Source organism: Mercenaria mercenaria, chromosome 10 (genome assembly GCF_021730395.1).
Source record: "Mercenaria mercenaria strain notata chromosome 10, MADL_Memer_1, whole genome shotgun sequence".
Classification (NCBI taxonomy): domain Eukaryota; kingdom Metazoa; phylum Mollusca; class Bivalvia; order Venerida; family Veneridae; genus Mercenaria; species Mercenaria mercenaria.
Window position 1 is genome coordinate 73,718,101 of NC_069370.1, and position 27,917 is coordinate 73,746,017.

Here is a 27,917-nt window from a genome sequence, read left to right on the forward strand (position 1 = left end):
GACCAAGTTTTTGACCCCACATGACCCAGATAAAAATTTATTCGATATTTTGTGCAGACAAACATTCTGACCAAGTTTCATGCACATCAAATGAAAAAGAGTGTTAACAAGCTTTTCCTTTGATTTGACTGGGTGACCTAGTTTTTGACCCCATATGACCCAGTTTCAAACTTGGCCTAGGAATCATCAAGATAAACATTCTGACCAAGTTTCATGAAGATAGGGTCATAAAAGTGGCCTGAAGAGTGTTAACAAGCTTTTCATTTGATTTGACCTTATGACCTAGTTTCTGACCCTATATGACCTAGTTTCAAACTCGGCCGCCTAGAAATAATCAAGATAAACATTCTGACCAAGTTTCATGAAGGTAGGATCATAAATGTGGCCTCTAGGTTGTTATCAAGCTTTTCCTTTGAAATGACCTGATGACCTAGTTTTTGACCCGATGTGACCCAGTTTCGATCCAGGCCTAAAGATCATCAAGATAATCAGTTTGTGCAAGTTTGTATCAAATCAATGCATAACTCTAGAACCCATGATGGAATCTAGCCAGTTTTCGAAAGGAACTGAGATCTTATTGTGACTTAAGTTGTGTATAAGTGTGGTTAAAATCAAATATAAAATGTCACTTCTATCATGTTCACAAGGGCCGTAACTCCGGAACCTATGATTTGATCTGACAGATTCATCATGGAATTCAAGATTTATTGTTGTTGAAGATTTTCTGCAAGTTTGTATCAAAATCAAACCGTAAATGAAGTCTCTATATGGTTGCAAAGGCCAAAATAGCAATGATGGGATCTGGCCAGTTTTCGAAAGGAACCGAGATATTATGCCAATACAAGTTGTGTGCAAGTTTGATTATAGTCGATTGCAAAATGTTGTCTCTATCGTGTTCACAAGCCAAAGATAGCAAATTTTGCCCCTTTAAGGGACCATAACTCTGGAACCCATGACGGAATCTGGCCAGTTTTCGAAAGGAACCGAGATATTATGCCAATACATGTTTTATTAAAGTTGATTGCAAAATGTAGTCTCTATCGTGTTCACAAGACAAAAATAGCAAATTTTGGCCCTTAAAGGGGCCATCACTCTGGAACCCATGATGGGATCTGGCCAGTCTTCGAAAGGAACCGAGATATTATGCCCATACAAGTTGTGTGCAAGTTTGATAAAAATCAAGTTCAAAATGTTGTCTCTATCGTGTTCACAAGGAAATTGTGGACGGACGGACGGAAGTTCCTACATATGATTACATAGTAGTACATATGTGGCTACTCTTTTGGTCTCTCTATTGTTCTTTTAGCCACGTAAAAGAAAAATAGCCACATAAAAGCCTTACGGAATGAATGACATCAAAGAAAAGGTACAGTTACCTCATGTTCCTATAGCCACTTAAGTATGCAAATGTGGGCTCGGACGGACGGACGGACGGACGACGAGCAATCACAAAAGCTCACTCTTGTCACTATGTGACAGGTGAGCTAAAAATTACCGACCTGCCTACCCTAATTTTTTTGAGCATGTTGCCGGAAACAATATTTTTTACGCCTACCCTAAAACGAATCCAGAATAATGAATGATATATATGCACATAACGAGGGTCGTCTGTCTAATTCAATAAATGAAAATGATATGATTAATGTTATAGAAGTTTATTTTTATTTTCAAACAAAGTTTACTTCTTCTTATGTGAAATTTCTTCCAGTAAATTGAATTGTCGCTCTTTTTGTGCTCGGTAAACATCTGTGAGCAAATGACATTTCATATCTACTTGCATGTTAAGCAGCATTTGGTGTCTTTACCCCACGACTTTTTACAGCAATCAGCTTTTTTGCAACACACCTTCTTCTTGTTCTGCTTTGTGCAGCATTTCTTTTTATAGCATGGTGTTGGCGTAGGAGCAGCCGTTGTTCCTGTCGAGATGCAACAAGATTTATAGCATTCTGTTTCAACAGCCCAGGTAAAGGATTTTTTACAACATGTGGTTCCTTTGCAACACTTCTTCTTTTTCCCAACCTTCACACAGCATTTCTTTTTCTTATTACACGGCGTTGGAGTCGTTGTTGACGTTGTAGACGGAGTGGTTGAAGTAGTAGTTGTAGACGGAGTGGTTGAAGAAGTAGTTGTAGACGGAGTGGTTGAAGTAGTAGTTGTAGACGGAGTGGTTGAAGTAGTAGTTGTAGACGGAGTGGTTGAAGTAGTAGTTGTAGACGGAATGGTTGAAGTAGTAGTTGTAGACGGAGTGGTTGAAGTAGTAGTTGTAGACGGAGTGGTTGAAGTAGTAGTTGGGCTTGTTGTTGTAGAAGAAGTGGTCGAAGGTGTTGTTGATGTAGTTGGTGAAGTTGAAGATGTCGTGGAAGTGGAGGTTGAAGGGGTAGTGGATGTAGAACTTGTTGTGCAAATAGTAGTAGATAATGTAGAAGACGTTGTGGAAGAAGTTGTGGTAGATGTTGTTGAACTTGTAGTTGTAGAGGTAGTTGTAGTTGCTTCCGTTGATTTTTGGACACAACGACCACGATAGCACCACTTAAAATAAACATCATTACAATAAATTGAACCATGAATATAGATATATCAACATTTGATTTTGTTCCATCTCTTCCATTTAACTAGCAAAAGAAACTATTAAGCGGGTGGTTAACAAATGTGTCATCAATGTTAGTGCAATTTAATACAAACAAACGGATAGTGATTGGTCCGGTTTCATTGATCTGCTCGGAAGAATGTTTACAAAGTGTTCTATATCATACATTCAAGTCTAAAGATGAAAAAACACCAACCTTATTATCCTCTGGAGCTCCACACGGCGTCCCGGCGAACGGGTATAGTGGATAGAAACCGGTCAAGCAGCCGGCCGGTAAGTCAGAACTTGTTGAACAATGAAACCCATCGTAGCAATCAGATTCACTTAGAGTCTGAAATATAATATATTAGAATATGATAATTAAGTTTACCACAATCTAAAGGAGTATGAAACAGAATGTTGACTTTTCGAGAAATTATGCCCTAAGTCACAAAAATGCAATTCTGTTAGTGCGACTATATTCAGCGACAGAAATTGAGAATGAGACTTTTAGCTGCACTATGATTTGGGTTGCTCATTTAATCAAAATATCGCTTACTTCGCAATGACAGCTCAACGGTATGAAGGGGAAGTAACAACTATGTTGCAACAAGTAGATAATAATTCTGTATTGTTTGATAGAATAAATAGCAGATTGTTATCTGGAGAATATGATATTGACCAGTGTATGAGTGAGTTTTCAAATTTGGTTCATGATATCTCTTACAGATGTTTTGCAAGAACTGTTAATAGCCGTCCGAAACCAAAAAAGAAAAAATCGCCTTGGTTTGATGAACAATGCAGACGAGCAAAGTCTAACTTTTTTGCAGCTAAACGTCAGTATATGTCAAATAGGTCTGAAGAAAATAAAGTGCAGTTTTTGAATTCAAAACATGTATATAGTGCAGTTAAACGTAAAGCTAAATCAGTCTTTTATAATAAAGAGAAAATTAAACTGTCAGATATGAGCAAAACGTCTCCACGTAAATTTTGGAAATATATTAAGAAATTTAAAAACAATAGTAATACTACTAATAACGTTAAAATCGAGGACTTTGTTTCTCATTTTTCGAACATTTCAAATGAATCACAAGGTCAATTTGATATTAACGATCATAATGTGTCACGTGATGTAACTGTAAATGTTGATCAGTTAGATAGATCAATATCTGTAGAAGAAATAGAAAAAACAATATCTATGTTAAAACGTTATAAAAGCTGTGATTATGAAAACAATGTATCTGATTTCTTTATTGATACAAAATGTTATAAAAGCACCTTATTTATGTACCATGTTTAATTACATATTTGAAAACTGTATTTATCCAAATTCAGGGGTAAAGGGTGTGATTGTACCTATTTAATAAAAAAGGTGATGCAAATAATCCCTGCAATTATAGAGGAATCACACTGGTAAACGTTATAGGTAAAATTTTTTCACTGTTACTGAGAAATCGCATAAACGCATGGTGCGAATCAGAAAATGTTTTAATGAGTCGCAGTTTGGATTTCGTGATGGACGCTCTACTGCTGATGCTATTTTTTTGTTGCATACTATTATTCAAAAAGTTTTGTCTAAACGTTCTAAGCTTTGGTGTGTTTCATCGATTATCAACGGGCTTTTGATACCGTTAATCATGATGCATTATGGGTAAAATTACTCCAAACTGGAATTAGCTGTAAAATGGTCAGTATGATTAAATGTATTTATAATGTTGTTCAGTCTTGTGTGAAATTGACAAATACTGTAGAGTTGTCCAAATTTTCGATGTTACTATCGTTTGAAACAGGGGGAGCCATTATCTCCCCTTTATTCATACTTTTTATAAATGATATTTACTGATAACTTACATATTAATTTGTTAACAGACAGGGATTTTGATATTAACAATGTTTATGATATTATTTGCTGATGATATTGTACTGTTTACCACTGATCCTAAAAGCCTGCAGGGACAAATTGATAGCGTTTATCAGTATTCACAAAAGTGGGGCTTGAAAATCAATGTTGATAAAACGAAAGTATGTGTTTTTGAAAAGCGTAAACAAAATGTCTATCCTGATTTTGTCATAAATGGTGAAAAAATTGAGATCGTAGATAATTTCATATACTTAGGTGTAAAATTCACATACACTGGTAATATGTCAGGCGCTGTAAAAGCTCTACATGATCAAGCCCTAAGAGCCTATCATAACCTTTTGTCATTGTTTGATAAAGTTAATTTTGATATTAAAACTAAACCCCATTTGTTTGACAAAATGGTGGTACCAATATTGATGTACGGTTCAGAAATATGGGGGATTTATAATAGTACCAGTTTTAAATGTGTGGATAAACTTCATGTCAGATTTTGTAAATATAACTTGGTGTTAAACATCAAACTCCAAACAGTGCTGTTCTTGGTGAATTGGGTAGATTCCGTTATCAGTAATTTGCAGGGAAAGATCAATAAAATACTGGCTGAAACTTATGAAAAATAGGGACTCGCCTTCTTTTAGATGTATAATGACCTATGCCAGCATGTACAAACAAATTGTTGGGCAACTAGAATTCATTCTGTGATTGATCATTTAGGTTTTAGTAACATAAGACTTAATTTTGATAGAACTGTAAATTACTTCCCAACTATACAGCGCAGAATCCGTGACCAGCATATCCAAGAATGGAGAGAAACCATACATAACATGCCAAAACTAAACTACTATTGTAAATAAAAAATGATTTTGTTTTTGAAGATTATCTCTGTAATATTACAAATGATGACTTGAGAAAATATTTCTCTAGATTAAGATTGTCATCTCATAACCTTTGTATAGAAAGTGGCAGATATAATGGTACAGTAAGAGAAAATAGACTATGTATATTGTGCAATCAAAAGGCAGTTGAATCGGAATATCATTTTATGTTATGTTGTGACAAATTCAGAACAGTTCGTAGAAAATACTTTAGAAGCATATCTCGGCCTTGTATACAGAAATTTAACTCGCTTATGTCTACAAAAAGTAAAGGTTTGCAGATAAAAATATCTAAATATATTAAAGACTGCATGTTAATAAGAAAAAATGCCCTGAAAAACTTAGCTGTTTCTTAAATGTATATTGTAATAATGTGTATACAGCCATGTATTAAGTATCCATTATGATTTGTGTATGTATATGTGTCTTTGCCATAGTATGTTTTTGTTTGTAAATGGCCAAAGGCAAATTGTTTGCTGATTATGCCAATAAACTTGAAACTTGAAACTTTGTTGCAACATACATGAATATACCAAGAAGCCGTAAATCTAGTAATAGTTAAGTTAGTTACAATTCTAAATCATGTGATAAATTAATTGATCCCATATCTACCAAACAACAAAAAGTTTGTTTGAAAGTTACTAGCATAAACAAGTCTAGTAAGACGAAACAAAAATGAGGGGGTCTTGCTGAGCATCTTGCCATCTTTGAATGAACAAGCCAGAAGTTGTTGCCCATTTGTCTTTGTTCCATTGTCTTTTTCTAATTACCATACTTTAAAACAATAACTTAAACATATGTGACTTATATAAATAAGATTTTACTGTGTCGCAAGATGACGACCAGATTCCGTTGTACATCTGACATTGTTGGTCCAGAGAATAGACTGTACCCGGAAGAGATTTCGCCTGAAGCTCTGCAAACTCAGAACCACTGAACGCATGCTGTTTCAAACAGTTACTATCAAGACTGCAAAATAGTTTTAAAGAAACGATTCTGAAGTATATCTTGTATGCGTATGCATCATATTACTGTGCTTACTACAAGCGGGAAAGTCTAACTGTTGTCAACTGTATGTTTAAACTGTATCACTAACGAAAACCGGCGGGAAAAAAATTTCCCGTGATGAATGTTTTTGGTAGAGGATCCGCAAGGACATTCGGCAGTTTCCGTGTAATTACGTATTTTTCGTATGTAACTTCGGCATGCATCGGCCGTATCAGAAAATTGCTTTTCATAACGACCGGAGAACGCAGAAATCGCACACGACAGACTACGAACGAACAATTCCGATATCCACTACAAATCCACTACCTTAAGTGTACAAATAACTGCTGAAGCTACTCATTTGCGAGAAACATTTAAATTATCTCACTATACTCTCAAGACGGAGTCTCACTTCATTCTTTTATATATACTGACTGTCAAACGTCGAGCTTTAATATTTGATTTGATACATTTAATAATAATAATGATAATAATAATAATAATAATAATAATATGATAACATTTTTATATATAGAAGGTATCATATGAAGATATAGATCAGTACAAAGTACAAATGATACATTTTAATTTTAAATGTGGCCTTCTGAACAACAACAACAACCAAATACTATTTACACTATCACATAACATAATTAATATCACAATCATTCTTAGACAAATACCCCTTAAAATAAATATTACCTTTAAGTATCCATGTATACAATTTCCATTTAGGCAATCAATTAGTGACATAATATATACATGCATAATTATATTATATTATATAAATGGCATAGTTATAATTTGCTGATATAAACAAAGAGATTCGTTAAGCAGCCAACTGTAAGATATAATTTTTATATTTATTTTTAAAAGATGTTAGAGAATATGTGGAGCGAATTTCATTTGAAACGTCAATATATTTGGTGCGTGAATTCATTTGTGACTGGCATCAGTTCCATATATGCCGTCTCGTTAATGAAAGAGTTTATTAATGATTATATTTTCAATTCTACTGAGGTTAAAGAACAATTTTATAACATTTATATAGTATTAATTAAGTGTAGATGTGTTAGTGATAAAAATACTATTGGATCTGCATCCAGAAGTATGCTCTCGTTCTTTTATGGAATAATATTGCACTCCTTAAGTTTGCAGAATCCGTTCGTATCATATACAGATCATCAAAAACAATTACTAAATATAAATACATTTTAACTCCAAGCTCATAATCGAATATATACACAAGACTCAATATATTTCAAAAGTTCACCGTGGTAAAAATTATGAATTTTATGAGAAAAAAAAACTGAATCTTCAAAATGCTTATTTCAACTATTTATTTTCACCGCAGTCGAAACGATTTTGTTGCAGTTAAAATATATTTTCACCGAGGTAAAACTGTACTATTACTGTGGTAAAAATGATTTTCACAGCACTCTAAATAATTTTCACAGCAATTAAAATGTGTTTTCACCGAGACAAAATTATTTTTTTGATAAGGAAGGCAAGATAATTTAGGTGCAGAGAAAATATTTTAACTGCAGTCAAAATATGCAGTTTAAACTTCTTATCTCGTTTTAAGTTTACTTCTTTCTTTTTTTCTTCACCGACGTCGGTTTAAAACAGAACTGGATTTCTAACATAGCTATTTCATAGCGAATAAAAAATATTATTATTATATAATGATATACTAGTACGTTTCGGTCATTGCCAAGCAACGATAAAAGGTGTTACATTCTGATTTTTAAAAGCATCGTAGACGGTCGATATAATTACGTTTTTGGTTATATATCATATATATATACCTTTTTTATATATAAAATATGTTACTTTACTTTGTTGTTGTATTTTGTGCGCATGTCTCCCAAGCATACATGTATACATACACTCTTGCAGGGTTTTCAGTTAATGGGGTTACATTCTTAGAACATTGCAGTTTTGTATTGATCCATGTCTTTTTCCTTTATACTAACATATATAATAATTAATACGTGTACCATAAATTAGTGCTTCAAAGTTTTAGAAGAAATAATTATACGGGAATGCTAATTACTCGTCTGGATAAAATTTATTGAACTGGCGTTTCCCAGAAATACAAAATGACTAGTCCCGAAGATTAAAGCAAATCATCGCAGAATGTTTCTGCATACTCAATATACGGTGTCTAAAGATACCATACCTGTCAATAAAAGATTTAAAGGCAGCCACGCTACAGGTAGAGAAGGTCCACTGGGCTTCAGCATACCCGACTTTTGTTGTACTTGAAAATGAAGTCGTCATGATGTTTTTAGCCCCATTTGGGCAATCCCCACTGTCATGGTTAGCATTTAACCCGTGACCAAGTTCGTGAGAGGCAATCAGGGCCACACGGGATCCATCTACTTCCGAAATAGACACCTGTAAACAGACATTACTCGGGCCTTACGCAAAAATTATTTAGAGTAATAATTTTACGTGCAAAAGATATGGTGGCATATTTCTGTCGTAAGATAACCTATTAGTTAAGGTGCGCGAACAGATTCGCTATCGAGAAAATGATCTGGTTATGTAATTAATGATTGTGATCTTGTGTCTCTGGACACAAGCAATAGTCAGAAAAGTGCAATGATAAATTGTATCCAAAGTTATGCTCGAGACTACCACTATAGTTAGTACATGTCTTAAGATTTCGAGAAACAGCGTAAAAAACAGTTTCCTCTTAAGGTAGTGGACCCGTGGTGGCAATTGAGAATTTCTGTATGATTATGTGTGGTATTTCGGCAATCTTCGGTCGATACAGCACCTGGCTTTCCGTTCATGTTTGAGAATGCGAAATCGCATTGACCCATGTAAAGGAAAGCAAGCATAATATCGACTCACTGGCAGAAAATGTTCTTGATAATGACATTTGTGCATCTGTGACATGCAGATGAGACATGGACCTAGACCGTTTTTGGTCTTATGCGTGACAAGTCGTGATTTTGTACATAACTAGCATTTGACAACACAATGTCAAAAGTCTTCTTTGAAATTAAAATAAATCTCACATTTTATCACTCGTGAAAAAACCTTTGACCTTCACTAGTAGATTTAGACATCAAAAATTGCCAATATTTTGTGACCTTAACCTTTGACCTTCAGGTCTAACTTTCACCTCTGTAAAAATTATTTCCCTGTAAGTGATAAAATGTATTATTTTTGTGAATATTTGTGCAACGTTAGGACTCGAGTCTCGAATGTGAAAAAATGAGTTATTTTGGTGCTAGCATAAACAAGCATAGACAAGACATAAATGAGCTATTCGAATTTTCCTTATCTGGATTTATTCTGCACACTTTTCTGTGGTAAACGGAGTGCTTTTGTCAACTCTTTTTTGAATTTTCGATTTTAAAACTTGTAGTTTTACATTTGAACATGAGGCCTGTGTATCGTGAAGTAAGAGGGATGGATGGGCTGAATGATCAGTAGGTAAGTTGTTAAATTACCAGCATTCTTGGAAAAGCCCTGAATAGAAGGCTGAAGTGGAGTTTAATCAGAGGGGTTAAAGCTGTTAGCCCCCAGGTTTATGTCATTTTTAAATACATTCTGTATAGAAAAACGCTATAAAGTGATTCCGTATGTTTTAGGAACTACTATGTCCAATACTACCTTTTTATTCGATACAATATGCAGAAAGCACCAAAAGTGTTAGTCACGCTATTGTTGGAAGAAATTTAGAAAAACTTGTGTCATATACATTAAAGTGCCTATCGGCAGAGTAATACTGATTTACCATTTTAGACATTCATTTTCAAACGATGTCTGTTTTAAAGTTTTCGAAAATTTCATGTAGAATCTAGTAAAATGTAGTTTTAGATCTATTTTTATCACATGACGTCGCGGGAGTGTAATAAAGCCATTAAACAAAAATGATAATACACTAGTGTAATAAAGCTTTGACGTCGACGTCGTTTATAGTATAGGAGACGTTGTTCAAATTGACTTGTTTATATAGTAAAAGAAAGTAGAATTTTTCACGTTTCGATAGGAAACTCTAACATATGATAAAAAGAATATTACATTTGTGACTTTCCACATTAAATCTATTAAACTCGTTGAATAAAATTGATAAAATGCGAGGCTCTTTTTATCTTATTCAACGAGTTTAATAAATTCAGTTAGAAAAGGGACTCATGTAGATCTAATATCCTGTATGTAAAAAGTTTACCATTACTGAAAATATTTCTTTAAGCTTACACATCTACCTTTCCTGTTGAGGAGCAGACTGTTCCAACGTAGGCATATCCCGCAACACCGGTTTCAACAGGTTTGTAGTTAAAATCTGCCAGTTCAATCCTTAAATATAAGAATCATAATTCTAATATACTTGTTTCTGTTAAACACGCCACGCTAAAATGACGTCATGTTAACGTGCGATGACGGCAATGTTTTTGTTGCACTACTATGTTTTTCGGCGACGCCGTCTAAATTCGTTTTCGTTACTTATGCCACGTGACTTCAGTTTGCAAATCAAACTGCTTGATAACGCATTATAGATAATTTATCAAAATGGAAGATTTATGCAACACTCTGTCTGATTGGACGAGAGTGTCAATTTCTTTCACTCTGTTGATTGTGCTACGCTGAGTGAAATGTAGACAAAGCGTTTATCCTAAACAACGCTGTTCACAGTTTTAAAGCTAACTTTGGCTCAGTATATTTAGCAAGAATATTGATATATCTCAAAATGATAAGTAAGTTTAATAAATATGATAAAAACCTGTTCAAATACCAACATATATCAAATTAAAGAAAGAGCTGAATACGGTCTGCGTATCACATGAATAAGGGTGTGATAAGAGTCTTTTATGTAGAGAAGTGCTTTTTAAAAGATTTTCCTTGTTACAATTGTCGTCTGTTTATGAAAAGGTTTCTTGCTTTTGTGACTTATTCAGATTGCATATTAAAATGAGTACTTGTTTGCTTTGATATATTTGTTATAAATTATTTAACTGATTTATTATGTATGAATATTTTTTTTTAGTATGGTATGCAAATATTTAACTCAGTTGAAATCTGTTTTATTATATATGCTATACAATGACTGAATCTCATTACACTGAAGTAAAGGTACCCTGCATACAGTTTATCTATGTGATATGACTACGGTCAAACTTTGCTTATGAAACAGAAATATTAAAATAACTACACTTATGTGTTTTGCTTGACCTTCACTTTTTTATAGGTGTGACGTCATTGTCCAAAGATTCATGAATAGCGAATATGCATTTGTTAAAGCGGGATCAGTTGGCCTATTTTAGAAATAAATAAAAATAATAAATAAAAAAATCCTTTGATTTTTTCTCATGTATTCTAATCAAACTTGATTTGTAGCATCTTTATTAGGCCCGCAGCCAATTTTGTTCAGCTGGGACATTTGACCCCTTTTAGGGGCTGCTAGAGCTAAAACTAGAAATGCCTTTATACAGCGTTTCATGAACAGCTTGGTGGATCTTTGTCATACTTGGTCTGGAGCATCATTATAAGGTCCTCTTCCAAATTTATTTATATAGGAACTTGGGCCCTATTAGTGACCACTATAGCTAAAAGTAGATATGCCTTTCTTCGCATTAACCACTAAAATGTAATGGATTTTTATCAAACTCGATGTGTAACAATATCGTAAGGTCTTCTGCTATTTTGTTACAAATGGGGATAGGGACCAATTTAGCTAAAATATAAACACGTTTAATGACCTCTTCTCATGAACCGCTTCATGAATCTTCATCAAACTACTGCTGTAATTATTCGTCAAAGGATAAACGAAACAAAATTGCAATCCTACGAAACCTTTGCGAAAAATTAAAAGAGAACCATTTAAATTGTTAAAGTGCGGTGTTTAGTTTTGCAATTTGAAAAATGTTAGATGAAAGATGAATGTTAGATGAAAAATTCATAAACTTCTTTCCTTATTACAATTCGCCGACCATCATTTTTAAAGATATTTCTTGTATCTACTGTTTTAGATTAAGGGCACAATGGAATCGAAATAATGTATAGCAAAATCGTGTTTTACCTAAATAAATACATTCAAAATCGGTTATTCTTGCCTACCTAGCGGGGAAAGTATACATTTATCCGATCACGCGCCGGGGATAGATATTCCTGTCTTTCCCTAGCGAAAAAACCTTGTCTAAAATAGCGTGCACTAAGGTGACGTCACATAGTACTGGTACCATTGTGACGTCATAACCTTTATAAATAATGTCAGGAAATACCCAAATCTATTTGTCTTCACGATCTATTTTGAACATGATAGGCAAGAAAAATGATCTAACATGTCTGTCTGTGTAAGACAGCTGTTTTCCCTGCCCTCGGGACAGCACGGATAAAAAACCTCGCTAACGCTCGGTTTTCCATTCCATACTGTCCCTCGGGTAGGGAAAACCCCGTCTTACACAGGCAGGCATGTAAGATCCTTATATACTTCGCCAGAATAATTCCCTCGAGCTACGCCCTCGTGAAATTATTCCGCGTGCGTATAACATCATTCTGTGTATTAATAACATTAAAACACGGTTTTTCTATAGGGTAAAATGGGGTAACTGGGACAATGGGGAAACTGGGACACTTTACACTTTTCAGTAAATTGGGGTAAATATTGGTTACGTTCCCTAAATAAGATCATATGTTGAAAAAGGACATTCAGTGTTAAAGCCTAATATGACAAAACTTTTCTACCGATGGACTGGAAAATATTTTAAGAATCGATTTTCTTAGACATATGTTGAGAGTATTACTAATTAAATAAAAATAAGAAAACATAAAATTACACGCTGTAAATAATTATGCCTATTTTTTTCAGATGGTGCATTAAAATATTCTCGTTATGTTCCTGTCTAGTGAAACGCACAGTAGAAATAGTCGTCTGACTTTATAGATGTATTTGCTTATATGTGGTCGGTATATCAATAAGATCTTAAAGATATTTAAATTCGGTACCGTAACGGCTTGATCATAAATGTGACGTCAATTTTGACGCAAGAAGCTGGTTCTCGTATACACAAAATATTGCATTTAACTTGTTTGAAATATTGAAGCGTATTATGTATCATTGCAAATCAAGGACATGGCATTATCTTTTTAAAATTCTATAAAAAAGTATAATGATTTTGTTTTATTGGCTTTCATTTTGAATAATAAAGTGGCCTGTCATGAACCGTTGCGTTGACGTCAGACAACGACGTTATAAAACAGGTGCTTGTTTGTGAAATATGGCATGTCCAAAATATTTATATTAGTATGTGTTGATACCTTCAGTTATGGGAAGAGTTGCAAAACTGTAGGTATCTCATTACTATTTCATACAATGGGATTTGTTTTTGAGAAATTACAACATACTTTATTTTTGAACGTTCCTTTTCAAAAGTGTCCCACTTACCCTAATGTATTGGGGCAAGTTGGACACTGTCATTAAGAACAAAGTTCTCCATGATTTTATTTTTGAACGAACTGGATGCTGGAAGAAAATGGGGATATGCTCCAATGGACAGTAAATAAAATGTTGTACATAACTGGACATAACCACTATAAATTGTCAACTTTTAATCTTTTCCCACAAATGAAATGAAAATAGGAAAGAAAGTCTAGTAATGACGAAACTCTGATATTTTGTAAGTATACCACTAGTTCACAGGCGTGGTCATAATATATATTAGCTTAACTCTGGTGCAACTACTGAATTTTCTACCCGATACCAAGTTTACATGATCTAAGTCACTGTTTAGTCACATACGTTTATTTAAAGGGAGATCGTTCCGTGAACCCCTCCCACTCATTCCGCGTAAAATCTGGTGAGTTTAGAATTTTGATAGTCTAATAGGCTAATACTGATATTCTTTCATGTTTAAAGAAACTGTCGGCAAATCTTATATTAATAAGTAGAAATTTATACTAGGTGAAGCGCAGGAACCAACTGACAGTCAAGCCAACATAGTAGTTCTTTTAGTTAATCACTCCTTTAAAAGATGACGTTGTGTCAAATATTCAGGCTAAAGCAAACACCAAATATTGGCCAGACAACACATTTTAGGTACAGTTGCCAATAGTTTCCGAGCGCGTATACCCATGTGTCCGTCTAGATCTCCTTAACCCTGCCTTCATTCCCCTCACATTTCATCCCCTCCTCCCCGAGTCTTCCTGTATGCAAAAAGCTAGTTAATGTCCTTATTTCTTTGTGAAAAAAGACACACATTTTAATTGTCCCGTTAATACTTGATAAAATCTATGTTTTAAGACTGTTTAAAATTTTGATCAGTTTCAAGTGTAAAAATCACATATATAAGTACATAATGGATTATGTCAAGTTTATTTTTAATACATACATAGTTATTTACACTTATAACATTTTTCTATTTTAAAACGATTTATAATAATGCATATATTGAAACAAATAATGACATAATTTAGGCAAAACTTGGACATATTGATTTCTTTATGCATCCTTATTTTACAAAACAGTCATAAATTGTAATTAATACGGAGCTATATTTTCAGTTTAGAATTCGTTTTTGATCTGTGGACATGAATGGTTTCATTTGTCATAAATGCGACTGTAATATACATAAATTCTAATAAAACTAAAATGTCCCAAGTTACCCCAACTGGGTGGGGTAACTTGGGACACTTGACCAATGTTTAATTAATTTATAGTTAATCACAGGTTATCAGGTATTTGTAAAAAGTTATATTCGTCATATATTATATAGGTTGCGCATACTGAAATATCAATAAATCAAGTATATATTTTGTCTTTCTAAAATATTACTCAACAGTGTTTCTTTAAGTGTCCCAGTTACCCTATTTTACCCTACATTATTACATTATTTCTTAGAGAACCGTCTTTAACCTTTGCCCATCTAAATTTCTAAAATGGACTGGTCTCAATTTGGGTAGTACCATTTTTTATACGAAGGGGTGTTCTCTGAAAAATTTACTAAAAGACGCACCTGCACTGGCCCCATGGTAATATTACTTGCCACTAGCAGGTCAAAGGTTAAAACATCTATAATACATATATTGCTTTTCATTTAGCGTGATATACACTTTTCTTTAATTTCATATAAAGGTATTTAGATAAAAACGCAATGTCCGGTTTCAGCTGGTATCCTATCGAATGAACATGAGCATATTGTTGGATCCGTTCCAGTACCTATATATTGTAGAAGAAGAAACAATTTTATGTACCTATATTTATTAAAGGTAAACCAAACAGCACGACCCCAACCCTGCTTATATGACCATGTTTTAAAATAACCGGAAGTGATCTCATTGTTGAAGTTCTCTACTTACGTCGATAAAGCCATGAGATGATCATGTTGTGGTAGACCACTTTCACTTGCTAGCCAAGACTGGAGTTTCGGGAGAACTTTGTCAATATTTATATACGTAACACCATCTGATACATCTTGACTATCTGCGGACCAGCTTACGTCAGAACCGACCTAAAATTTATATACAAAGGCACTTAGATTGCATTTCGTTTTGTTGTATTAACATTTACAACATATTTCCCTTTTTTGTTAATTTCATTTGTTTATCATTACAAGCACTTAAACATTTAAACAAGGATAAATGGGATAAAATGAGTATTTAATCATCCTTCATATGCAACGTTTTTTTTTAATTTTTTTTTAAATTTTTATGAATATTCAAAGGCATCAAATAAATGTAAAAAAATGCTAATTTCTTCAAGGTCGGTCAAGGTCACTAGGGTTGGGGGCAGGACTCCCCACGGGGATGTAAAATGAGTTTTTGAACCATCCTCCAAGGTTTCAAAGCAATATATTTAACGGTTTTAGAGATGTCATTTTTTGTGAATTTTCAAAGGCGTCACCCCCCCCCCCAGCCCCCACAAAAAAAGCTAATATCCCCAGGGTCAAGGTCACTAGGGGGCCAGGACTCACCACGGGAGTGTTAAATGAGTTTTTAAAGCCTCCTACAAGGTTTCAAAGCAAAACATCTAATTATCTAATTGTTTAGAGAAACTGTAATTTTTGTGAATTTTTACAGGCGTCAAACAATCTAAACAAGTATGTCCATGGGCAGAATGTCGAGCCCGCCAGCTGTCAAGTGTGACCTTGACCTTAGACCTATGGACCTGGTTCTTGCGCATGACACTCCGTCTCATAATGGTGAACATTCATGCCAAGTTACATCTAAATCCCACCATGCATGAAGAAGAAATGCTCGGGACAAACTTCAATTTGACCTTTGACCTAAAACTGTGGCCTTGACCTTTGAGATAGGAACATGGGGTTTGCGCATGACATGCCTTCTCATTGATGTAAACATTCATGCGAAATATAAACAAGATTGGTCCATGCATGTCAAAGTTATGGTCCGGACAAAATCGGACAGACGCACGGACGTCCATACACTGACCCGCCAAAAGTGACGACTATATCGAGCTCACCGCAAGCGGGCTCGACAAAAATGCTAATTTCTTCAAGATCACAAGGGCGCCAGGACTCCCCGTGGGGTGTAAAAATAAAAATAGTTTCTAAATCATCCTACAACGTTTAAAAAAAATAGGTAACGGTTTTTTAGCTATTCCAAATTGTTGAGGCCGTCGCCGGAATTTGGATCGTTTAGTCTCGCTTCCACTAAAAGTGGGCGTTACGAGTCAACTCATTAAATATTTGTTTTCTAGAGAAATCGGCTCCGACGTGGTATCTTATTTTCTAATGCTTAGAAAACGGTCAACCATACCAAACCTAGAGAATTTCAAGTTATCCCGCGTAGGGTTTAGTGCTTGGGTTTGTGTTTAATTGATAATGCTTTAAGTACGGCCGTATATTCTGACACACAAGGAGAATAGCATATTTTGCATTGGAATCTTTTAAATTTTGAAGCCTTATATAATTATTTCCGAGACAGCTGGTCATCAACATGCCATGATTTTATCTCATCCACAACCCTTTTCTTCATTTGGACTACTCGAACGATGCACTTAAATTAAGTTTCATATAGCAATAATAGTTAAAGTATATAGGATATATCGGGGTAGCACAACTGGTCTCTCTACCAAAGAAATGCCGAAAATTGATAAATACTATCTTACCTCGGGAATTTCCACTCCGGCCAAGTATATTTTGATGCTCAAGGAAGGATCGGCCATATCAACGCTACAGTAGTAAAGATCCATCTGCAAAAAGGCAAATTGATCTATGTATACGAACAATGAAACGATAAGATGTGAGTTCAAATCAACGATATTGCGTGAATATAAACATAAACAGACATTATTTACTTAGATAATGTAATTTATTTCAGTCCCCTCACCATGTACATCATGTGAACAACACAGTTATGTACAATACAAATCGTTATGCAAAGATGTAATTCATTAACGAGCTCTATGACTGAGGCTTAAAACATAATCTTTCAAATTATACAGAACTCACTGTTCAACTTCCACAAGAATTGAGAAAGAAAATGCAATACTGTTACACACTTAATTAATGGTATTGAAGTGTTTTAAGTGGTTATTAGCACGACGAATGTTATATTTGCACGAGGGCGTAGTGCTAGTAACCACGTGAGACACACCGTTGCCGTTTAATGAGTCGTTTGTTATGTATTTAATGGAACTTTTTGAATGCCCCTTATATACAGACCTCATTTGCGAGGAGAGCCGCGTATAGCTGTATCGCTTCCTTTGCTGCCTCGTCAGACCCCTGCCCTTCTTTAAACCTAAAATGTCACATATGTAGATATAGAAATATAAATGTATGATATAAAAAGAAAGCAAAACATTTAACTTGATATTCTCTTCCACTCCTTTTGTCATAAAACGTCTTGAAAAAATGTTCTTGTGATTATTTTCATTAAAATAAGAACAGGATATGCACGTTTACAGACATCTAGATAACTCAGGCTTCCTATGGAGACTGATTCCTGCCATCTCGTTCTGGCGTTTATGGTGCGTTTAATGGGCGCCGACATGGAAGAATGACAAATAGATACGCCAGATGAGATACATGTATTTATCGTTTTTGCTGGGGCACCAACACGCCAAGTGGAGTGGGCGGGGCGCCAATGCGCCATAACGACAAACTCTTGAGATGGCTTCTTGGCACTCTCCCTATAGTAGATTTCCTGATACCAGAGTGGTACCAGAGTGATACCAGAGTGGTGTTTGATTTGTTTAATATTCAATGAAACCACCTAAAACTACAATGCGTCATCCTTTGTGTTTTAAATGAGGTTAGTTCACCTTCATGTGCGAGTGGATAAGGCTTCTAAATTGAATCTTATAGGTTCGAGTCACATTAAGTTACGAATATTTACGAGCTAAAATGAACGTCAGGGTGGCTTGCGAACGATCTGTTTTTCTATCAAAGTTCTCGTCTAGCCTTGAAGCAATTATTAGACATATACCAGAGATGATTTTCCGTCATAACAAAAAAAAGATGGTCTTTCTACTTTCGGCGACACAATTTCCACTTTAATCTGTAACCGAGGATTGCGGAAATGTCGTAATTATCTCGCTGTGAGAAAGACTGTCTTAACCAATTAGAAAATAAATTTAGATAAGAAAAAAGAAATAAATGACTAAACAACAGAACCTGTAAAAATATATAGCACCGAAGAACATTTTTCAACGATTACTTACTCCTTGTAAAATGCCTTATCAACGGTGAATAGAAGCTCCACAATGTTTCCACCAGGAATGGGTGGGTCGTCCCTCCGTTGGCGGGAAGAAGATCCCGACATTCGTAGTTCTAGAAAAGGAAGGTTTAATGAAAGTATTTATCAAATTTCTGTTTATAGATTTTTTTTAAGTTGAACCTCTCGAATTACTAGCAATTATATGCTGTTAAAGACACATCTGACATGTATGCAAAAATTTCCTACATACAGAATTTCTTTAAACTTTGTGTTCTTTGTGCCCCGCCGAAACTTCGCCCCGTTGCCTATAATCTTCTTAATAGGATAGCTATGTAGGTTTGAAAATGTCTGTATATATCAATCTGTAAAGCGTTAAATATATTATTTCTAAAACGCCGTTAATAGTTGTGTTCATAATTGTTATATGAAACAAGTTCTAGTCAAGAATGGTTTATCATTTACCGTCAATGACTTCTTGAGGTGGCATGACACCGTCATTTTTGAATTTTTTGTTGGTGGGTGGGGTACGCTGAACATAATGGTGAGGAGAAGGCTCGAGTACGTTAGAGTGGCTCATGTGGTACAACTCATCGTTATGTCGGAACGAACCATGCTGAAGAAAAACAAACTATTGATTATATTACCGAAGCGTATGTTTTTGAATTGCTTTCCTGAACTGATGGTCTAAAATATATAAAAACGTATATCTAACAATAAATTAATTCTATGAGAAAGCCATCGTCCAGCAATTCATAGCTCTGAAAAAGTTTTTAAATCAGACCTCTACTGGCAAAGATATAACAGTCTGAAATTAAGTGGATAACCTAGTGTTTATGACGTCATTCGTGCACTGTTGAATTTATTTAGCAAAACCATTCCAAACAGTTAAATTTTAAATTTAAAGTTATATACAGCATGATAATTTCTTTCTTTAAAATTAAAAAAAAGTCGAGAAATTATTTAAGGAATAAAGAAAATGCAGCCCAAATAAACATCTAAAAAATTAAATCCGCCATCTTGTTTTACGTTGCCATGCAAATAAAATGGCTGCCACTCTTATGAAATATTCAAATGTTCATTACTTTCTCTCTTTTAAAATATTCTAACTATCTTAAGGTGAAGAAGGTGTAATGAGCGGGATTTTCAAAAACAATTTACATGCTAGATAACATACGTAGATAACAGCAAAAGTTGATCTTCACCCGATGTACAATTATTGAAAAGATCAAATGCACACTTTTTACGCAAATGACGTCGAAAATTCACCTTTAAGCCTAGTCGGAAATAGTTGTGACGTTGCCGTTTTCCAAGCGGTTAATTTAGTCTCGGGGCATTCATTTTATTTAAAAAGTATTTTTGTTCCATTTTATATAATATGCCAGTCGAAACCTACACGGTGATGTAATTTTCAAATACATACTCCCGCTATTCGCTGAAGGAATGCTTATTTAAGCAAAAATCATGCCAAAATCTTTCTATGAGATTATTATTTTCGTGCGGAATGACTAAGTAGTGTGCAAAAACTGTCCCATAGAATCTTTAAAAAAACTAATATTATCTCATAAATTTATTTTACTGTAAAATGAGCAAATAAAAATCAGGGGTCACCGACTTCGTTTTCGCAGTATTGTCATAAATTTTACCCTACCCCCATTTTCTCGTGCATTTTTCAAACATAAAAAATCATAAGAAAATCATTTGATAAATCAATGAAATACACGTCTACCAGATAAATGTTAGCCCACAGCGACCCTGACTGCACGCGAGTTTGTTAAGTGATAAGTTTGAGGCTGACTCTTTCCGATTAATTAAGTTGTAACCATAAATCTTAGCATGTGTTGTTCCAAAATCTGACCTCTACGGAAATGACGTTTCTTGTATAAATTGGGAGCATGCATTTACTGGTCCATAGAATTTTTTTAAAATTTACACAATTATTTTAAAGGCATTTCTCAACAAAATAACGAAAAAAAAGTCCTTGACTACCGACTTCGTTTTCGAGCTATGAAGTCGCAAAAAATGATAAAGTTTCAAATGGCGCTATGGCGGCGTTTAACGTTGCGTACTTTCCCGGTTTTTTTCTGACGTTACGCAAACGTCTTATTACTAAAACTGTGTATGCTGTTTGCAAATAGATATTTAGCCATTCCGTTTTAAAAAATCTAATATTTTCTAAAACATACTTTCGTTCTTGTATTTCCAAATCATTATATTTCATAGTTGTCTTTATCACGTAAACATATTTGGTAATTTTCAAGTTACCTACTTAGATTGTACAATTGCGAGACAAAACACAATTAAGCCCGTGTATATACACGTACATATACAAATATTCGGTCGGAAATAATCTGATTTTTCATTGTATTCCGTGGTGAAAAGAAAGCCGTACATTTTTTTCGCATGAAATGTTAGGACATATTTCAAGATGTGTTTTTAAGTATAATATACGGTGCAACTGGTGGTAAATTTCTTTGCATAAAGAATGTAACAATTTGAAATATATCTTTTTATGTGTCCTATCCAAGTTATGTTTGGTCGGGGCAATTAGTGTTCCCCCGTCCGTCCGTCCGTCAGTCCGAAATAGTGTCTGACATATCTAAGAAAGTATTGACCCAGAGTAATCAAACCTCACAGGATAGTTATCAGTATTGCCATTTGAGTATATAATGTTTCAATTTGATCTCACATAGTCAGACCAGTGTTATGGCCCTTGACGTAGTCGAAAATATACATAAAATTGTGTCGCATGTATCTCATTAAGTGCTTCAAGATTTTTGTTACATTTATTTTAAAAAATGATAGAGACATGAAACCATGTAGGAATAATATGCAGCATGCAAAGTTGTAACATATTCGGGACTGAGCGATCGCCAATTTACTTGCTTTTGCTATAATTTATCTTTTGGAACTACTGCATCTAAACAAACCTACTACAGAGATGTTGTCAGTAATAAATGTTGAGCAAGTTGATACCGTTAGGAAGTTTGGAAACAATAACAGTTAAATTGTCGGTAAATCATTTCTACCTACAATACGAAACAAAACACAAACCTCAAATTTTAAAGTTTTTCATAATTTTTCATTTTTATTATGACAATGCGTTTGATAACTGCTATGGTTGTATGTTATACAGCAATGATATAAGATGTCTGATTGATAAATAAAATTTATACACATCAGCAGTCTTCAAAATATATAAGAATTTTGACATGCCTTTCATAATTCTCAAGCCTGTACCCATTATCGTATAGAAAAGACATTTAAGTATGTTTTCCGACTGCTTCTTCGCGCATCTTCGTTTTTTCTTCCCGGAAGAATGCTCCGAAACGAGGCTATAATTTATGAATAGATGCAAACACCAACGATAACGTTTACAAACATAGGGAATTCAACATTTTTTAAGGTTTAGGAGTATACCACCAAAACACAGAAATTTTTGATAAACGAACAACATCGTTACTAATATTTTAACTGACCATTACATGTTCTGCCGTACTGTCCCGTACTTAAAATTTTCTGAAAATGTTGCCCCCCTTTGAAAATGAATGCCATTTGTAAAGAAATAAAAATAAACAATTGCTGAAAACTGTGTTCCACCTAGTTATGTGAAATTTCAACACTCGCACGCTATTGCAAATGCATCAAAACAAACTTGTGTAACAGTTCTTTGAAAATATGGCACCTGATATCGGTCGAATACTGCAAGGACGTATGATATAACATTGATCCGGAAAATGACTGCCTAAGGGCCCACTTTCCGGAATCAACGCTTTAAAAACTCCCATTTTCAAGGATCTGTTCACTTTCGTTTTGATGCCATTTGAAATAGCGTGCGAGTGTGAAATTTCATCATAACTAGGTGAACACGTTTAAGCAAATGTTTATTTGTATATTTTACAATGGATTCATTTTCAAAGGACAAATTTTTCAGAATATTGTTAATACGCATGTAATGGTGTTAAAGATTGGTAACGATGTTGTTCGTTTATAGAATATTTCTGTGTTTTGGTGATATACTCCTAAACCTTAACTCACAAAAACTTCATGAATATCATTCGCGTGGGGGGGGGGGGGGGGGGGGGCAATTTAGGCTCTTCCGAAATAAATGTTTTCAAAACTTCATAAGTGGTACGTCTTTAAACGGGATATTCGTTTAAATGAATTTTAAAATCACGTGATCCCCGATTACGGAAAAGCGATAAACACGAAAGTAGGACAAAAAACCACCCATGTCAGCCAAAGAAAATATAAAAAATAATCATTTTTCTGCACATGTTTTGACTTCAAACGAATTTTGCACGGCTATTGTAATGTACGTCCGGTGTATCGCCCTCCCGCATCGCTCGGCGCCATTTTGTTTCTTAATAGAACGTAATGACGCGACGTTGCGAAGCGTAACGTTTGGCGTTCCGCCAGACGTCGCTGAATTACACCTTCTTCACCTTAAATGATTTTAAACGTTTAAACAGATAAAAAGAACTGAGAAACTAAGTTGCGTTTCCCTCTAAATGAAAAAAAAAACCCGATATTTTCGGGAAAATGCTTTTGAAAAATACAGTTGTCTTTGAAATTTTATTACTATGACCTTACATATATCGTATGATTATTCTTTTGGTGTTTCAGATAATTTTTTACCTTTCAAGACAAAAAGATATTAAACTTTTATTCACTTTCTACGACTGCATCATCAAAAAAAACCCACTCTACTAGATGGAAATTATTTCCTTACCAATCTGAATGTCCCGTCATCTTGACAAGAAACCAACATAGCGCTACCTCTTAACAAGTCTTGGTAAACAGCAAAATCCTGTAATGAAACGTACATATGAGATACAGGTGACGACTTAACTATAAGCACACACTATTTGCGCGGTCTGGACTTCCGTTTAAATATGTAAAATTCCCCGAACCCATAACAACAAAATTATGATATGATTTTCTTAAACATCTCATAGAAAAAAAAAACTGCTTTTAGACTTGTTTAAATGGCTGTGCACGCCGGGTTCTCGAATGCATTTACACGCTTTAAATATTTGACCAATATTGCCCGGAATTTAGTTTTTATAAGTTGGTCAGTCTAGAAATGTACAGGTTTCATATAACTTTTTTAATGCGTGACAATATACTTTCATCTTCTGTGCTGTTGTTCTTGTTGTTGTGCTTGTAATAAGCTTGTAAATTGTAACAAAAATATTGTATACGCATTATATCTAACATGCGCTGATCCAGGGGTGGAAAATAAAAAAAATAAATAAATAAAAAAGAAGAGAAGAAGGAAAGAAAATGGATTTTCGAAAAGGCAACATTAGGACGCATTCAAAGTGTATGCGACTGCTGATATATACATATGACCTCGACGTAATTTATATTTAATGTAAGCTGTAAAATTGTTTACCAATAACTATGTACACAATGTTGTATACGTTATTTAATAAACATTCTGTTCTGTTCTGTTCTATGTTAATTATCTTAAATAAACAAAGAATTTTACCTTAAGAAAATTTAATTTTATTATTTTTCCCAAATAACAGTTGAGCTCATAAAAACGTGAAAATAAGGGGAAAATTGTATATAAAATTACAGTGGAAAAGGTGTTCTTAAATGCTCCTAAATGCCCCAGAATGCAGGAAATGAAGCGCTGAATTTCAAAAATTTCCAGGGGGGCATGCCCCCGGACCCACTAGCTAGTCGCTTACTTTTCTACTTCAGTCTGTTCAACAAAAACTTTTTGGCAGCCCTGTACTTGTAAACCGCTAGCATCAACAAAAAACCCATCAAATTATTTAGTGTATAGAGACACATGTTTGTCATAGTGAGGGGTGGTCGGATCCCCTCTGAGAAAATTGGCTGGATCCGCACATGTCTAATGATTTAAAAAATGCACGATATAAAATTGGGAGACAATCAAAATCCCCTTGATCAAAATCCCCTACACTGAAAAATGACAGGGTGTTACAAAATCCCCTTCATACTTTTGCAGGGGGTATCATAATCCCCTCTGTGATTTTTACTTATTTTTCAAGTTCAAATACAACTATATACAACTTTAAAGTCTATTGCATAAAGCACGTAATTACGATGCCTTTAGCAAACAAAATATAATTTTGAGCACTGATATCTATATATCTATAATGTTAATCACAGAGGGGATTATGATACCCCCTTCAAATGTGTGAAGGGGATTTTGTAACACCCATTCATTTTTCAGTGGAGGGGATTTTGATCAAGGGGATTTTGATATACACCCTATAAAATTAAGTGACCAGACGACTTTTCACACTTACGTTTGTGTTGTTCGTGTCCTCTCTGTACGAGTGTCCGTTATTTGTTATGAATATTGGCGCACTCCTTGACAAATAAATATTTTTTTCTAGATTCAAGGTGATTTTTTCTCCCTGAACACGGAACGTGAAATGAAGAGTTGGTGGGTAGTTGCAATCCTCCACAGATCGTTCCGCTCTGACACGACCAGTCTTTATTTCGTTCAACGTCACGTGCTCTGAAGTCGATGAAATATTTACGTAGACAAGTACTTTTTGATTAGGCATTCAACCAAAACCAAGATTAAATTGCTATTTAGCAGTGTTCAGTGTGTTAATGTTTAAGAATTGTCTTTAATTTGATACCTTAACTGGAACATTTCAAAGTAACTGATATCACACATACATTTTCTACCATATTTATTTGTATAGAATTATGTATATAAGTGTTCTTCAAAGTATATATATTATTCTGTAATAACACCAAAATGCAATAAAAGTACAATGTTTTTCCTTTAATTTAGACAACATTTCTTAACTAAGCGTTTTATTTTTTGCAAGAAGATTTTAACGTGACGAGTCACCATTTATTTATAAATACTTCAAAGGAACCTACCAACATCTCCGGAAAGGGGTTTCAACTTAGGTGTCGCATACGCTGACATGACACTCAAAATTAGTACTCCGGCGAGAATTAACATTTTTTGATTCCTGAACAAAGAAAAATGTGCAATATACATATTTAAAGAAGACAAATACTGACAACATTTCATTAAAATTCACGATTCTTATATTTTGACTCATTGTAATTAATGGCGTTTAAATATATATTTCAAGTAAGAGAACCTAGATAAAGTATAAAACAAATGCATTAAAATATATTTGACAAAAAGTTTGATTATGCCATAAATACATAATTCATACTGCCTCCTCTCGAAGTTGTACTGAACAATTTCATATTTAGAAAATAAAAACACGAACTAAACTTTCAATGAGGATAGGCTACACAACGTTATATAAATATCAGTTACAATGTATGTAAAAAAATAATTGTAGATATGAAAATGAATTAAACAGTCTTCTGGTATAAGTACTAGTTGTTTAAATGGAGAACACATGTTCGTATTAAACAAATATAATTATATGAGCTTGTACAGGTACCTCCTTTAACTAGAATTCCGAATATAGTTATGCTTAATGTTTTTAGTTCAAAAGTAATGTTTTACGATAGTTCAAGTATGAATTCTGTTTCTGAACTTCCTAGTTGTAGTCAAGATTCTGCCGTTACTGTTCAAACTTTCAGTATATATATATATATCATTATTAAGGCCAAACATTATGAACATATGAATTATTTGTTTTCTGTCATACATCAGTGTAGGTCTACGATATGTCTGGTCACATGTACATATATATCAACCTTTTATGTGAAGCATCTTTAAAAAGATATATACAATTCTCTTCTGAATGCTCCACACAAAGGGCATACAAACACTATAAAGAACATAAGTTGTATCGAGATATATTTCTTATCTATTGAGATATTCTATATATCTCTTTTACACAAAAGTTAGGGAAGTAATAGGGAAATTCCCTAATTGGGAATTTTTGGACTTTATTCTTAGAAAGTAAAGAAAATTCTATGAGAAACCGATACGATAATGTGCTGTGCCTTATACCTGCGCATCCTTACAGTTAGCTTATTCAGAAAAGGGCAACATTTCTGTAGGTAAAACAATATTTGCAGCTTGTTCCTTTATAGGAAAAAGCTAAGCCAACGCGGGTGTTGATACAAGTAGTCCTGATATAATGTCCTTCTCAAAACTATTATTTAAATGACTTTCAGTGCGCCATATTTCTGTTTGATAAAAATGGCGGCGTACGAATTATAAGCATGGAAACATGCGATATGAGTAAAGGCTTTAGTTTATGTAGCGTAACTTTCTTACATAAAAGCCAACAGCCTTTTTCCTTTTTCTATAGTATAAATATATTGATCTTGAAGGGAATTAAAATATTTGCAAATCCGATATTTCAGAAAATGTTTAAGAAGCTTTATCAAGTAAACCTTAGTGGATTTTATAAAGAACAACTCAGGTTATTTTGGTGTGTTCAACCTAAATGTCAGTAAATTTACAAACTTTCTGATTTGGTTAAAAAAAGGTTCGACCGAAAATCAAATAAGGTTGGACTTTTTTCGTGTACGTAAACAATAGATTATCGCAAAAGCCATCTTCGGGGGCGAGTGGTCTACGTGCAGCTGGATTAGCTCGCGGCGCAGTGTTATCATCTTGTAACGTACCTGTTCTATTGTCATATCGTCACGAATATCATTGTTTTCAAAGATTGTATTGGTAATTAGTGTATTATATGTACTGTTTCATCATGTATTACAAATACAGTTGATTAAACCGAGATTTTAAGTGTTGATTATAACTACAATTGCAATGTCAACATTTAAGTGGAACACAGATAAGCAGATGGGTGTCTTCGGGCTGTTATTTGTGTGATATATCAAATAACCATACTGACGGTAAAACATCACGATTAAAATGAAAATCATAAGCATAAAGTAATCTTTTATCTATAAAAGATGTTATAAGTTGTTTTCTGGATGATAATCAAGGCAGCGGAGTATACATAATTGGTGTCTTTTTATTTAAAGGTCCATTACTAAGGGAAAGTGAGTTGGCAATTTTTTTCATAGCCAGTGCATAGACTTCTGCAAGACACTA

At 34.2% G+C, this 27,917-nt stretch overlaps 2 protein-coding genes across 2 annotated transcripts; both read right to left on the bottom strand.

Annotated features, from left to right (window-relative positions):
- Positions 1–1,639: 1,639 nt before the first annotated feature.
- Positions 1,640–18,215, bottom strand: LOC123560635 (uncharacterized). The gene is made up of 9 exons (XM_053516981.1): positions 18,169–18,215; positions 17,929–18,004; positions 17,373–17,456; positions 15,602–15,753; positions 10,516–10,606; positions 8,472–8,689; positions 6,127–6,271; positions 2,784–2,918; positions 1,640–2,529 (listed from the first exon to the last, which is right to left on the bottom strand). Exons 1-9 carry the CDS (start codon positions 18,213–18,215, stop codon positions 1,771–1,773), a joined length of 1,707 nt encoding a protein of 568 aa, XP_053372956.1. The 3' UTR covers positions 1,640–1,770.
- Positions 18,216–18,573: 358 nt separating this feature from the next.
- LOC128546339 (uncharacterized) lies at positions 18,574–23,723 on the bottom strand. Its single transcript, XM_053516755.1, has 3 exons — positions 23,652–23,723; positions 19,385–19,535; positions 18,574–19,035 (listed from the first exon to the last, which is right to left on the bottom strand). The coding sequence occupies exons 1-3, from the start codon at positions 23,688–23,690 to the stop codon at positions 18,923–18,925; spliced, it is 303 nt and encodes a 100-aa protein (XP_053372730.1). The 5' UTR covers positions 23,691–23,723; the 3' UTR covers positions 18,574–18,922.
- Positions 23,724–27,917: the final 4,194 nt, after the last annotated feature.